Below are 15,356 nucleotides of genomic sequence, written 5' to 3'. Positions count from 1 at the left end.
GGGGCTGGGTTTTGCAGGCAAGAGGCAGGCAGCATGAGAGCAGGGACTGGGAGTAAGGGGCAGCAGGGACCCAGGGTTGGGGCTCCACTCGTCAGTGCTCGCCAGGCAGAGGAGGGGGTGGGGGACCAGGTAGGGCTTGCATTTGTCCCCTCCTGTAGGGAGATTTAGGACGGAGCTTGTTTTTGCATCCTTTCCCTACCAGCAGTGTTGGGGCATGCGCTTGCACCCCTCGCTTGGCGGCCAGGTGGCGGGGAGGAGGTGGGCGAGCCCTGAGGAGGTATCCATTCCACCATGCATGGATATGCAGGGCTCCAATTATATTACTTTGACAATAGATTCCCAATGAATAAGAGCATTATGAGAGCTTGGAAGCATAGCTTGTGCGGCACCGACCTCCAGAATGAAAGGATATATAATTCTCTTTTGGCAGTTGGTTGTGCTTTGCGTAGCTTTTTAAATTTCCCTTTGTGATGCGCTTGCTTTTGCCTTGTTTCAGAGTGAACCCATGGTGAGTAACTGTCATTCAACGTAAGCCTGAAATGTAGAGGTTTTACACAGATAGGATTTTACAAAACCTAATGCCATCTGAATAACAAATAGGTTGATGAGTTTTGTTTGGATTTCAATGAAAACATATTTTTAAAAAGGTAAGAAAGTAACTGAGCGGTCTAGTTGTACTTCTGAAGCAGGGTGACCAGAAAAAAGCCAACGATGGGTATGTACCAGGCATTTGCTGCCCCCTTTCCGTGGCCCTCCTGCCTTGGCACACACTGCCCTGAAAAGATGCTTTGCTGGAAGCAGGGTGGGGAGAGCACAGCGAGTTCAGATTTCCAGGTATTCTCTAGAACTGGTTTCCCGCAACTGGCTGCAGACACAGCCAGTAAGAACTGGGCCACCAGTACCTTACTGGAGCGGATAGAGACTAATCAAGGTCTAACAGGTCAGAGGGGAAAAAAAAGCTGCTTCTACTAAGGAACAGGTCTGTGCGAAGCCAGGACAGGGAAGGTTCTTCCTTCCCTAACCCAAATAACCAGTTCCGGTCAGGGCCTGACCTTGACAGTATATGCCTTGCATCTCTGTGAAAGACTGTTCATAAGTCTCAGAGGGGTAGCCCTGCACAATGAGTACTCTTGTGGCACCTTAAAGACTAACTATAGTATTATGAGCTTTTGTGGACAAAATCCACTTCATCAGATGATGAGCTGAAGAAGAAGAACAGAAACCAAACGTTTTATAACAGAAAAAAGGTACCTGTCAATTGTAGGACTGAAGCTAATTAAGTGGACTGGAAGTGAGCCTACTTAGCTTTTGATGTAAAAATGAAGTGTTGAGTACAGGGAAGACTGGCTTTATAATGCGCCATCCAGTTAATGCCTTTGTTCAAGCCCATGGAAACAGTGTCAAATTTGCATATGTTGTTTGTTATGGACTTTAACACCAAGGGGGCTATTTTGTTTTCTGTAAACTTGTGACCCACCCTATGGGGGCTGCTGGTGTCATGTGAGCCCTTTACAGTGGGTCACAAATAAATTGCTTTTTTTTTTTTAATGAATCTTGCCACTTTAATAACCTTCATTGTTGTTAGTGAGACAGATAAGGAATTAACATCTTGACCATGTCTCTTTTAAATAGATTTCCATTTCTTTATTGTATATTGAATAGCATCTGGTGTTTGAATAATCAAATAGAAATGAAGTAGGGAAAAACAACATATTGATTCATGCTAATATTTTATTTTGTTTGTGGTGGTTTTACTAGACTTTCCCTGACTCACTGAAACAACAGATTGTCTCCTGATCCTTACATGTCACACCCAAGCGATCAGTTTTATCATATTTTATCAATAGCTCACTTTCATACTGGGACAGCACATGTAATGAGGTCTGCCCTGAGTGTGATGCTAATCAGTATTTTCATTAATGGCTAGGGTAATAAGCTTATATGCTTATACCTATAAAATCTACAGATAAAATTAAGCTGGGAGGGGTTGCAAACACTTGGGCCATGGTTAGAAGTTAAAATGACCTTGATCAATTATAGAATTGATTTGAAATCAATGAAATGAAATTCAGCAAAGTTCAAAATACCGTGTATACAAAAGTAACATGTCCAGCTTAAAGCTCCACAAGATAGATTGTGCACAAATGGGAGAGAGTCCAGATGGGAGCAACAGAAATGATAACCAATGTAGAAAACCTGGCCCATGAGGAAAGGTTAAAACAGGGCATGGTTAAAGTCTTGAGGGGAAAAAAATGGAGGGGGGACCTGAGGCTGACAGTCAATTATTTCCCATGTCCAGTGAAGGTAGGACAAGAAGTAATTGACTTAATCTGTAGCAAGAGAGATTTAGGTTAGATATACCAATAGTTAAGCACTGGAATGGGCTTCTAGAATCGCATCATTGGAGAATCCCCATCATTGGAGGCTTTTAACAACAGTTTGAACAAACACCTATCAATGATAGTTTATGGATACTTGGTTCTTCCTCAGAGCAAGGGGCTGCACTAGATGACTTTTCATTGTCTTTTCCAGCTCTACATTTCTCTGATTTTTAATGGGATAGCATTGTTTTAAATTTTTCTCACAATATTTATTTTGTGTTAATGAGCGTTCGTAACAGATAAAACAAGTAAAACAGGAACATTGCTGTAAAATTATTTCTGAAATCCTCAAGAAAACAATTTTTAACACAAAATGTTCTGCATTATTTTCAATGCAAACACTTCAGCATTTGGCTAATGCAGGGGTAGGCAATAATATTTGGGAGGGGGGGGCATTCCAAGAATTTGGAAAGTGGTCAAGGGCTGCATTCTTCCATGATGTTAATGGAGGTGATGCAGCGCCTGGGATGGATATTGGGTATAGAAGGGAGCTTGTGGTAAGGAATTGGGGTGCAGGAGGAGGTGTGGAGTCTGGGAGGGAGTTCGGGTGAGGGAGGTAGTTGTGACCTGGTGCAGTGCACTGGGGTGCAGAGGTGTGTGCAAGGATTTGGGTTGTAACCCAGGGGCAGAGGGTTGGGCTGCAGGGTCTGAGAGGGGGTACGGGTGCAGGAGGGGTGGCAGAGGGTTTGGGTTATGTTGGGTAGGGGAGCAGGAGTGGAAGGGAAAAGGGTTTGGGGGAGGTAGGAGATAGAGTGCCAGAGGCATGTTCTGGCTGGGAGACTTAATTGGGTGACTCCCAACCAGCAGGTTTCTCAGGTCACGTGCATCTTTGAATGGCTGCGAGCCTCAAGGGAGGGGGAAAGAGTACTTCATGCACTGCATGTTCTTCAAACAGGCAGCTCCTATCAGCCGGTTTTCAGCCAATGGGATTGTGCTCAAGGCCCTGGGCTTGCAGCTGTTCAAAGACAAACAGGTCTCTACAGCTGCTTTTCTGAGTGGCGTGTGGGGTGGAGCAGGTAGGGAGCTACCTGAGGCTCCCTGCTGGTCTGCGGGTGGATCCGGTGGCTTGGAGGTCTGTATTTTGTCCAGCCCTGGGCTAATATATGAGAATCAAAGTGAAAGTGACTAGAATCTGTCTAGTGTAATTTTATTTTTCCAAAGTGAAAAATTGAAGTAATTTCTATAGGAATTAGGTGCCTAAACACTGTTAAAATACCTCTAAGTCCCTGTTTGCATCTTTTACAATCTGGCCCTTGATCTCTGAGTAAAATGGGAATGGTAGCACTTTCCTACCTCACAGGAGTAATATGAGAGCAAATGTGTTAATTATCATGTATTCAAGCACTGTGCTAATGGGGGCCAAATAGGTATCTTAGATACAAATAATACATACATGAAATAGAGTCCTTATGAAACAGCCTTGACCAAAATCAGAGGATTATGGATAGATCTCATGGTCTAATGTTTGGATGGGCAGGAGAGAGAGACTCCAACCCCAAAATAGAAATCTACATTTTCTCATTCCCCCTTAAGAACATTTTTACAAGCATAAATTGCCTGAAATAGCTGCCAATAATATGTTTTCTGTTTTCGGGCTATGAAACTGAGGGAACCAGTTTTAATATCTACATCATCTCCTTCCTCTTGGGACTGAAACTGGTTACCATAGCAAAACTGCAAGGAAACTGATAAGTAAGTACAGTAGTACCATTTGGCAAACAGGATATAAATTCATTTGTATTAAGTAGACAGAGGGCTATGGAAAAATTAATGAGACAGAAAATCTTTAGTTTTGCCTTAATTTATTTTTAAAACACCTGTGAACAAAGTGATTTTAATCATATGCCAAGTACAGTACCCTTCCTCACACGCTGTTCATAAAATAATGTGGGGAATATCAGGTGGACTGTGAGGCCTAAGAGAAATATTACCAAAGCAAAATGCAGCACACTGCTTTGAATAGCAAAAGCTGAGCCTTAAATCTTTGCAGATACTTGATACTCTCAACATTATACTGTAGATTTCTCTTTTTGTTCAAGCCATGTAATATTACACTCTAAATCAGCTTTCGTTTAGGAGGGTAAATACCAGCTTACATCCATTGCTGATGAATGTTCATTGCAGTATAATTTGTTATCTCAGTCTTGTATAGTGTGATTTTCTGAGTCGCTTTCATAAATCAGTCTCGGCAGTCCTGTGGATTTGTCTGAAATGAAGTAAATGGAACCCTCTGAAAATCATGTTCCTATTTTAGGTACCATCTATATGTTGCTTTGATCATGTTTGTTGAGCCCATTGGATATTATCTGTCTCCGTGGACATCTTGGATGTTGTGCCATGAATGAGACAGCTGAGCAATTTAAGACACCAATGCCGGAATTGTAGCTGCATCTGTAGACCCCCTCTGACTTCAACAGGGCTTTGTGCTGGCACAGGGGTCTGCCTGCATTAGAGCTCATTGTAGGAGTGAGATCTTTTGCCTAGTGAAGGCTTGTCTACATGGGAATACTCAGGATTGTTAAAAGGAATTGATTAATACCTTTGAAGGATTAAACTACCGCAAACTAAGGCCATCTCACTTCTGAATGAGAGCTTTGAGGAGCTTGAAGGGTGCATCTAAACTTTCATGGGTGTCTCTGTATTGACAACTCTGAGTCTATTTTCTCTTACACATATTTAAATTTAGAGCAAGTCCATTGGCTTCAGGAGACTTAATTAACATTCACACCATGGCAATTACAATGAAATATTATAAAGTGCAACCGTCATGTGTTATATATTGTGAGGGGGAGAAGCCTCTGGGGCTACCAGAAAGTAATAAATGGCAGATAAATTATCCCAGGTCTGAACAAATGCCTGCTGCCATGGCAGCCAAATCAGCAGTAACTCCAGATTGATTGAGACACCTGGGGTCAATTAAGGACCTCCTAGAACTCAGTTAAGGCAGGTAGGTTAGTTAAGACACCTGGAGCCATTCTAGAACCTGCTAGAACTAGTTGAGACTCCAGGTGACGGGATGTAAAAAACTGTTTAAAAATGTGACTGTAGCTGCTAAAAATCCTAATGGTTACACTGATGCAGGCTCTGCAGCATAAAGTCGGCACCTGGGGAAGAAGAAATGCTGCAGGAGAACAGGAACATAGAGATGCTGTCAGGTACAAGGAAGGAACCCTGGTGGTACAGAGGTGAGGAGCAGGGAGAGCCCTGTTGAGAGAAAAGCCCTTTTGGGCTCCAGAATCCTGAGGAAGGAAAACCCCGACCAATGGGCAAAAGGCTAAAAAAGAAATTTAGTCTGTTGCTTCCATGTCTGGAGGGGCCACTGCAGAGGAAGAGATTTTTTTCCTGTCTTTTTCTCCTAGTATGCCAATGATGGGAGTGGCTAAATCAGACAACAGTTTGCCCCTATAGTGGGCCACTGAGACGAGCAATTAGATAGGGAGCTGCCGTTTTCCCCAGGCAGAGAGAGATACTACTCAACCTACTGCTATCAGTTGCACAAGACCCGCCGTGTGACATTAGACGCTTTGTCACAATTTTTATATGAACTATGGTGTGTATGTGTGTTCAGGACTGTATTTTATGCGTACTGACTAAGTAGTTTCAATACAGAGAACTCTGGAGTCAGTTTAAGCTAGTTATATGAATAATGCTATTTAGTGTTAACTCATTGAGTTTGTTTGTAATACTGGATTTGCAGGCCGTCCATCACAATCAACCTATCTATAAAGCAACGTGCAGAGCTTTCTGTAATTCCGATGGAAGTCCTTCCATTTCTTTATTGAATTTTCTTTTCTGTGACTATGAACATCAGTGATTTTTTTTTGGGGGGGGGGGATAATTCTAGAAAAGCCATAGTTTTCTTTGATGTCTGTAAGCGAGTATTTCTACTGAATGTCCTCCTGGAATCGTGACTCTAAAACTACATTTTTCCACAAAATGTTGTAACCTTTTCTTTTGCTCAAATGATGTCTGCTTCATTTCCATACGTACTAGATTTCTCCAATATTATATGATATTAAAGACACACAAATACTTTTACTGGCCCTCCAAAGGCCAGGAAGAATTAAGTTTGGCTGATTTGCATTTAATACTGTGTTGATGTAATATTATTCTTGTCCTCATTAATTAAAGAATTGCTTTAGCCGTTGCTTGGGGGAGGGAGGAATGAAGATCTTTAGATTTATGTTCTTTGCTGTGAATCAAATCCTGAATTCAAGGAAAGCACTGTAACCACTGCCAAAAATGCACTCATGCACTGAAAACTAGCATTAATAGGTGCCCTCATTCTGACTGCAAGCAGCCCATGCACCAAATATGCAATATACTAGTTTTGTGAGTGTGAGTGGGCCATGTTCTCAAGTAATGACTGGTCTACCAATAGGATAAAGTACTTATCCAACAAAACCCTGATGATAAAGGGGAAATAATACTATTCTCCTTTCACATGAATACAAAGAAATACACTTCTGAGAGTGTAAAACAGGGGATTTCTGGGGGCACTGGTGAGAGGGTCAAATCCGGGCAGATTGCTTAGGGGTAGGACTACTTACAGCCCAAGACTGGGGATCCTCCACTGCGAGACACACCAAAACAGTCACAAAGAGCACTGGCTAGCAAGAAGTCATACAAGCAATGCCCCTGGCCTAGATACTCTCAAGCTTTCTTGCGCCACCACCAGTACCACTGCTTACACTGTTGAGAGGTTATAAAAATCAATCTCACCAAATCTGAACAGGTTCTTCAGAACTAGCCACATTCCCAGGACAATTTATACCTCAGAACTTACTCAAAAGAACACTGCGTACCAATCCTTTAGACATTAAAATCTAATTGTTTATTAATAAAAAGAAAGAAGGCAAGGATGAGAGTTAAAATCATTAAAGGAATCAAATTACATACAGTTGCCAAGTTCTTCATGTAGGCTTGTAGCAGGGATGGAAAAATCTGCTGTTTTATAAGTCTCTGGAATACAGCTTCTGTTAGGATGGGTTACCAGTCCTTCCAGACTCCAGTTTATAGCAGAGATGCTTCCTTGGTGATTAGCTAGAATGAAGACCGGATTGAAGACAAATGGAGCAACCTCCAGGGCCCTTTTTATAATCTTTCCCATGTGGAGGGACTCCCGCTATTCTTGCTGTGTGAAAGTATGTCCCAAGATGGAGTTTGTCACATGAGCAAGTCACCTGCCCATGCATGACTCAGTCCTTTTTAGATGACAGCTGTTGCTTACTTGCTGGTCTGACCATTCACAGCAAAGTTCATCGTATGTGGATTGGCACCACCTGAGGTGCATTGTCAGTGAAGTACTGCTATTCACATGACTATCAACCCTTTCTGAATAGTTTGGACAAGCCTCCTGCTGATATCTCCCTGAAGAAGACATTGAAATACAAGTACATATATTCATAACATCAAATACAAAAATGATACATGCCTATGAGCAATGTAAACAGAATCAGTGAATCATCAACTTTTAATAGACATCTTATTAGGCCCACTTTGTACAAGATCTGGTACAGACATATAATAGTGGGTGCAACAATGCTGTGCATGTTTATCTCACAATCCAATAATGTCACAGATGGTATGTATGCAATTTTATACTTTAAAGAATGTCATAGTAAGATGCACTGAAATTAAGACTACTGTGATCAATCATGGTTGGATTGTGGAATGATTGATATAGCATGCCGAACTTTTAACTATTCTATTATTGATGGTCAGTTTCCAGATTTGTAATCATGTTTCTCTTTTTTGTTGCAGCTAATCTCCAATATTCTCATCTTCTCCTGCACAAACATTGTAGGAGTGTGTACCCATTACCCAGCCGAGGTGTCGCAAAGACAAGCTTTCCAAGAGACCAGGGAGTGCATTCAAGCCAGGCTACATTCTCAAAGGGAGAACCAGCAACAGGTAGGAAGGAGAAAGACAAGAAATTGGAAAATGGAACTGCTGATTTGGAATGAGTCTGACAATTGTTAAGTTAGGGCCAGGTACTGAATGACCCTGTGTGATAATCCATTGTGGATGGCAGAGCAGGATTTGGGAAGGTGGAGAGGAGTGTTCAGGGGAATCTTTTCTCTCAGTTACCCATATGGAGGGGTGCCAACAAAATCCTGCTGCCTACGGAACCTGGATGCAATGAATCCTAAGCAGAGGGTTTGTATGGTTTGAGTCCCCTCTGAACCCTGTCTTGAGTACAAGTGGCATACGGGCCTTGTGATGGCCCTCCACACAGGGCATGTACTTCACCTCATTGCAAGAGAACAATGTGATGGCTTGTCAGCACATCAAATGGTACTTAGTAGTAGCAGGGCTGTTCTGTCTGTCTCTAGTACAGCATCATCTATACTAAATGACTGGAGGACAGCTAATGTGACACCTTTTATTTATTTATTTATTTATTTAAATTTTAAATAAGGGCTCTAGAAGTGATCCTGGTAATTACAGGCTGTTAAATCTAACTTCAGTACCAGGCAAATTGGTTGAAACTATAGTAAAGACTAGAATGTGAGACACATAGATGAACATAATTTGTTGGGGAAAAGTCAACATGATTTCTGTAAAGAGAAATCATGCCTTAGTAATCTACTAGAATTCTTTGAGGGGGTGAACAAGCAGGTGGATAAGAGGGATCCAGTGGATATAGAGTATTAGATTTCCAGAAAGCCTTTGATAAGGTTTCTCACCAAGGACATGTAGGCAAAGTAAGCTGTTATGGGATAAGAGGGAAGGTCCCCGTGTGGATTGATAGCAGGTTAAAAGATAGGAAACAAAGGGTAGGAATAAGTGATCCATTTTCAGAATGGAGAGAGGTAACTAGTAGTGTCCTGCAGGGGTCTATACTGGGACCAGTTCTATTCAACATATTCATAAATACTCTGGAGAAAGGGGTAAACAGTGATGTGACACAATTTACAGATGATACAAAATTGCTCAACATAGTTAAGTCCAAAGCAGACATGAAGAGCTTCAAAAGGATCTCACAAAACTAGGTGACTGGATGACAAAATGGCAAATGAATTTCAATGTTGATAAATGCAAAAAATGCACATTGGAAAACATAATCCCAACTATACATATAAAATGATGGGTGCTGTTACCACTTGAGAGCGATCTTGGAGTCATTGTGGATATTTCTCTGAAAACATCCACTCAGTGGGTGGCAGCAGTCAAAAAAGCAAATAGAATGTTAGGAATCCTTTAAAAAGGAATAGAGAATAAGACAGAAAATATCTTATTGCCTCTATCTAATTCCATAGTACAGGCAGTCCCCAGGTTACATCAATCCGACTTACGTCGGATCCCTAGTTACAAACGGGGGGGGGGGGGGCGCAGCTAGTGCGGGGTGCCTCCCCCACTGTCGCTGCCTCCGGCGGTGTGGGAGGGGCGCTTCCCCCCAGCAGACCAGGGAGACGTGGAGCGGCTTTTCTCGTCGCGGAGGACGTGGGTCTGCTGGGGGGAACAAGACACCAGCCAAAAGGGGGCACTCCAGAGCGGAAAAATTAATTTCCTAGGGAACAGCAGGAGCAGCAGGCAGTGAGACCCATTGTGTTACAGTCCCCAGTATCTTGTTAGTGTCACGTGAAATTAACAAGTCCCTTCCAACCTGGCAGAGGTGAAGCTGAAAAATTACCCAGTGTTGTGGGTGGGCAAGAATGGGGAGGAGCAGGACAGAAGAGAAGAGGGGATAAACCCCACCCCACACCCTGGCTGGAGCGGAGCAGGGTAAGCCCCGAGGGGATGGGTCTGGTTGCAAAGTGGGTGAGTGGACAATGAGGACCCACCTGTGGCTAAACTCCTGTTCCCAACACTGATTTTTTCTTTAAAATTAATCCTGTGGATAAATTCACACACACACACTTCACAGGAAGGGATTTCCATTTTCTGCTCAGCAGAATACAACAACAGCTTTGATTGTATCAATATTTCACTGTGCTCTCGAATGACTATTGATTACACTTAATACCCATTTCACTGAACCATCTGTAGCAAATTCTATTTGGAACAGTAATATGCATTGAATAAACTTTTTTTAGTTATAAAAAACAAAGATTCTGACTGTTAAATGAATAACTGGGATCTTTCAGGTACTCCAAAAGGAAGATTTGGATATAGCATGAAACTTATGATCAATTTTTAATTAAAATATCAACCAAAAAAACCTTCATAGCAAAACAGTATGTGTTTTTCTTAGAATAAGGAAGTTGTATGAGGTGGAAAAGACCCTGATTCTAACTCCAGCTCCCCGTCCTCCCCCCCCAAAATATGTACCAGTTCCGACTTACATACAAATTCAACTTAAGAACAAACCTATAGTCCCTATCTTGTACGTAACCCAGGGGCTTCCTGTACACCCGCATTTTAAATACTGCATACAGATGTGGTTGCCTCATCTCAAAAAATTTATCTTGACATTGAAAAAAGTTTATAAAAGGGCAACAAAAATGAGTAGGGATATGGAATGGCTTCCATATAAGGAGAGATTAAGAAGACTTGGACTTTTCAGTTTGGAAAAGCGATGACTAAAGGAGACATAATAGAGGTCTATAAAATCATGACTAATGTGAAGAAAGTAAATAAGAAAAAGTTATGTACTTGATCCCATAACACAAGAACTAGGGGGTCTCCAAATGAAATTAATGGATAGCAAATTTAAAACAAACAAAAGGAAGTAGTTTTTCACTCAACGTGCAGTCAACCTGTGGAACTACTTACCAAAAGAGGTTATGAATGCCAGGTCTTTAACATGGATCAAAGAAGAGTTACATAAATCCATGGAGGATAGGTCCAGCAATGTCTGTTAGCAAGGATGGACAGGAATGGTGTCCCTGGTCTGTGTTTAATAAGCTGGGAATGGGCCAGAGGAGCTATATTACTGGATGATTACCTGTTCATTCCCTCTGGGGTACCTAGCATTGGCCACTGTCAGAAGACAGGAAACTGGGCTAGATGGACCTTTGGCATGACCCAGTATGACTGTTCTTTTATTCTTATACATTGCATTGTATGTGGCTTTGAAGCCAAGAATACAGGTTTTTGCTGACTTACATTTTAGTTTTTAATTTCCTCTCTTTGTGTCCTGCATTCTTTTATTTTTTAGAAAAAGGCCTAATTGCTATCAGCACATAGTTTTATTCTCAGGGGTTGTGGGTATATCTATTCACTAATTCATTCTTTGGATTTGCTGCAAAGAGCCTCTTACATCATAATAATTAGAGATGGAAAGACATTTTAGGTCATCTTTTCCTTTCCCTTGATAATGTGAGGCCGTGCCCTGCACTAAATCTTCCAATCCAATTTTAAATAACTCATGAAATGGGGCTTCTGTGACTTCCCTTGAGAAATACCTTCAGAGTTTTCATTGTGCATTCAGATAGGAGGGGGAATGAATCAGCTGAAATCGCTGTGCATTTCTGTGTGTTGTAAGGCCAACCAACACAACTGACTATATTAATTGGTAGCACCAGCTGCATTTGTAGATATGGCCTACGTAGATTTCCAGAAAGCCTTTGACAAGGTCCCTCACCAAAGGCTCTTAAGTAAAGTTAGTTGTCACGGGGTAAGTGGGAAGGTCCTTTCATGGATTGATAACTGGTTAAAAGACCGGAAACAAAGGGTAGGAATAAATGGTCAGTTTTCAGAATGGAGAGGTAACCAGTGGGGTACTCCCAAAGGTCTTTCCTGGGTCCACTCCTATTCAGTTTCATTTTATAAATGATCTGGAGAAAGAGGTAAACAGTGAGGGAGCAAAATTTGCAAATGATACTAAATTGCTCAAGATAGTTAAGACCAAAGCAGACTGTGAAGAGCTTCAAAAAGATCTCACCAAACTAAATGATTGGGCAGCAAAATGGCAAATGAAATGCAATGTTGATAAATTTAAAGTAATGCACATTGGAAACAATAATCCTAACTATCCATACAATATGATGGGAACTAATTTAGCTACAACTATTCAAGAGAGAGATCTTGGAGTCATTGTGGATAGTTCTCTGAAAACATCCATTCAGTGTGCAGTGGCAGTCAAAAAAGCAAACAGAATGTTAGGAATCATTAAAAAAAGGGATAAAGAATAAGACACAGAATATCTTATTACTTCTGTATAAAAACCATGGTACGCCCACATCTTGAATACTGCATTCAGATATGGACACTTCATCTCAAAAGAGAGATATTAGCATTGGAAAAGGTTCAGAAAAGGGCAACAAAAATGATTAGAGGTTTGGAACGCGTCTCATATGAAGAGAGATTTAAAAAACTGGGACTTTTCAGCTTAGAAAAGAGGAAGGTAAGGGAGGATATGATAGTGGTCTATAAAATCATGGTGTGGGAAACATAAATAAGGAAAAGTTATTAACTTGTTCTCATAACATAAGAACGAGGGGTCACTAAATAAAATTGATAGGTAGCAGGTTTAAAACAAACAAAAGGAAGTTTTTCTTTACGCAACACACAGTCAACCCGTGGAACACCTTGACAGAGGATGTTGGGAAGACCAGGACTTTAGCAGGGTTCAGAAAAGCGCTAGATAGATTCATGGAGGTTACTTACACCAATGGCTATTGGCCGGGATGGGTAGGAATGGTGTCCATAGCCTCTGTTAGTCTGGAAATGGATGACAGGAGAGGGATCACGTGATGATTACCTATTGTGTTTACTCCCTTTGGGGCATCTGGCATTGGCCACTGTCCGCAGACAGGGTACTGGGCTAGATGGACCTTTGGTCTGACCCAGTATGGCCGTTCTTATGTTCCTATGACAGTGTTCTTCTGAGCTACTGTTGGCCAACATGGGATCCATGAAATAGATATGAAAACCGAAGCATATTTTATTTATTTTGATGTCTGGTGAATAAAAGGCAACTGTTAAATGTGCCTAAAGAACGCCCTGCTACCAAATCCCTCCCTTTTAAACAGAGAGGACTTTCCCTTGAACCTCTCCCCAGACAGTAGTTATGATGCTTGAGGGAAGAAGCAGTACATGTAGAAGTTTGTAAGTCAAAATAACAGTTTAAGCTCCACCCAGAAACCCACCAACAGCCAGTGTAGTTCCTAGAATGCTGGTGTTGTGGTCTCACAGCAAGATAGTTCGAACTAGGGTGGCTAATGTAGGCATTCGAACTTGCAAATGAAGCCCTGGATTTAAATATCCCGGGCTTCATTTGCATGTTCCCGGGCACCGCCATTTTTAAATGTCCCGTAGTTCGAACTACCTGCCTGCGGCTACACGCGGCATGTACTAGGTAGTTCGAATTAAAGCTTCTAATTCGAACTACTGTTAAACCTCCTTGTGCTGAATAACAGTGTTCTGTGCTGTTATTTAGCTCTAATTTACCCCTAAATGTCTTCTAAGAGCCCAGGAAGCAATGGAAGTGTTGGTAATGCTGCTAGACAATATTGACCTGTGGTTTGGCGCATTCTCTGGTTCAGCAGTAGTCAGGTCCCAACTCAAGTAGCTAGTAATATAGGTATGTTAGCTAGCTGGACAGAGAGTTGTATCTATCTGTAATTCTATAGCTTTATTTTGTATGTCTTTATGTAAAACAAGGAAAGAAAAATATAATTTGTGCTTGCTTCTCTCATCCTGTTTCACGACTGCCAACATAAGTATAGCAAGGCAATACTGTTCGCCTGGCCAGTATGTGCTGCGTGATATTACAGTAGGGTTGCATGTTTCATAATAGGTCTCAGTGAAATTTAAAGACAGACACTAGCAGAAATTTTTACCTAATCTCTCATGTTCCTCCTCTCCTCTCCCCCCCCCTCCCCAGCAAATCCGAATGTGACATGCCTTTTGCTTTACAGAAACAAGCCGCATGTCATGAAATTCTGCAACACTCTTCCTCTTACAAAGGCAGTTTCTTCTCAGTTGTGTTGTCTTGTGTATGTGCTTAGCCAGTTGTATAAAATGAAGATGTCTAACTGGGACTAGTGCATTGTATTAACTTGTAGATGGGTTAGTTATTAAATGAAGGCTATTACTACTTCCTGTATTTGTGTGAGATGGCAACCTTTGGCCCTGGGTATGTGTAACCCACTCATTGTTTGACAATGATGATTTGTGCTTTTCATTGAAAGAGCTCAGAATCCTTCAAATGTTGATATAGATTGAGCCTGACAGAGGGAAATAAAGGGAAACGATACTATGCTCCTGTTACATATAGGGTAAATAGACAGCTTAAGGAACACTCTAAAAGTTCACTATGAGATTCTCACAACAAATTTTTTGGTGGCCTCAAGAATGGGGCCACCAAGTCCTGCTAGTGGCTGGTGTGACAATGTTTCCTAAAATACTTAGGTAATTTTAAGCAAAACAAGCCAATATGCACATACACATGTCTAAATTGTAATTTATTTATGAAAGGTTTTTTTCAGTCTCAGTAACAAAAAGAAATGTGCACGTCTCTCTTCTTTACTGGACCTAAATAGAATACACACACAAATAAGGTGCTTTTTTGTTTCATTTGCTGCTTTAAAAAAAAAAAAAGACTTGATAGCTAGTAAATCTGCTGCTGTGAAAAGTGATACTTCTCACAGCCTCCTAGGGAGTTACTAAATCTGCTGTGACAAGTGATATTAACAAACATATAAATACCACTTTTCACAGCAGATTTACTCAGGGACAAAGTAAGCCTTGGATGGAGAGATGGGTGGGAAGGCAGCAGGGGCCAGAGAGGATGACGGGATGTTTTGATTTAATGGGAACAAACAAAGCCAATATTCAGGGCTTTGTCTTATATACTCCCTACCTGCATCCTGATTTTTTGCACTTGCTATCTGACTGCCTTGGAGCCAGGGGTGAAGCTCCACGCCTGGGTTATGGAGTCCAAAGCCCTGAAGCTGTAATCTAGGGCCTATGGCCCAACCCTAAAGTCTTGTGGCCAGGCGATCGAATCTGCCATTGCATGACTAAAGTCCAAAGCACCGTGGCTGGAACCTGCTGCCCATCCCCTGGAGATGAAGTCTAATGCCA

At 41.6% G+C, this 15,356-nt stretch overlaps 1 protein-coding gene across 2 annotated transcripts in view; it reads left to right on the top strand.

Moving 5' to 3' along the window:
* ADCY5 (adenylate cyclase 5) overlaps positions 1-15,356 on the top strand; it is a 326,161-nt gene that overhangs the window by 163,319 nt on the left and 147,486 nt on the right. For both annotated transcript variants that reach the window (XR_012905123.1, XM_025178780.2), the window contains exon 2: positions 8,145-8,294. Coding sequence is in view for 1 of the 2 variants with exons in the window: in XM_025178780.2 (XP_025034565.2) it covers positions 8,145-8,294 (150 nt within the window). In the remaining variant the exon portion in view is untranslated. The remainder of the gene's footprint in view (positions 1-8,144; positions 8,295-15,356) is intronic.

The sequence above is a fragment of the Pelodiscus sinensis genome, chromosome 7 (genome assembly GCF_049634645.1).
Source record: "Pelodiscus sinensis isolate JC-2024 chromosome 7, ASM4963464v1, whole genome shotgun sequence".
NCBI lineage: Eukaryota > Metazoa > Chordata > Testudines > Trionychidae > Pelodiscus > Pelodiscus sinensis.
The sequence above is the reverse complement of the archived record's forward strand: the minus strand, read 5'-3'. Positions and strand labels throughout refer to the sequence as shown.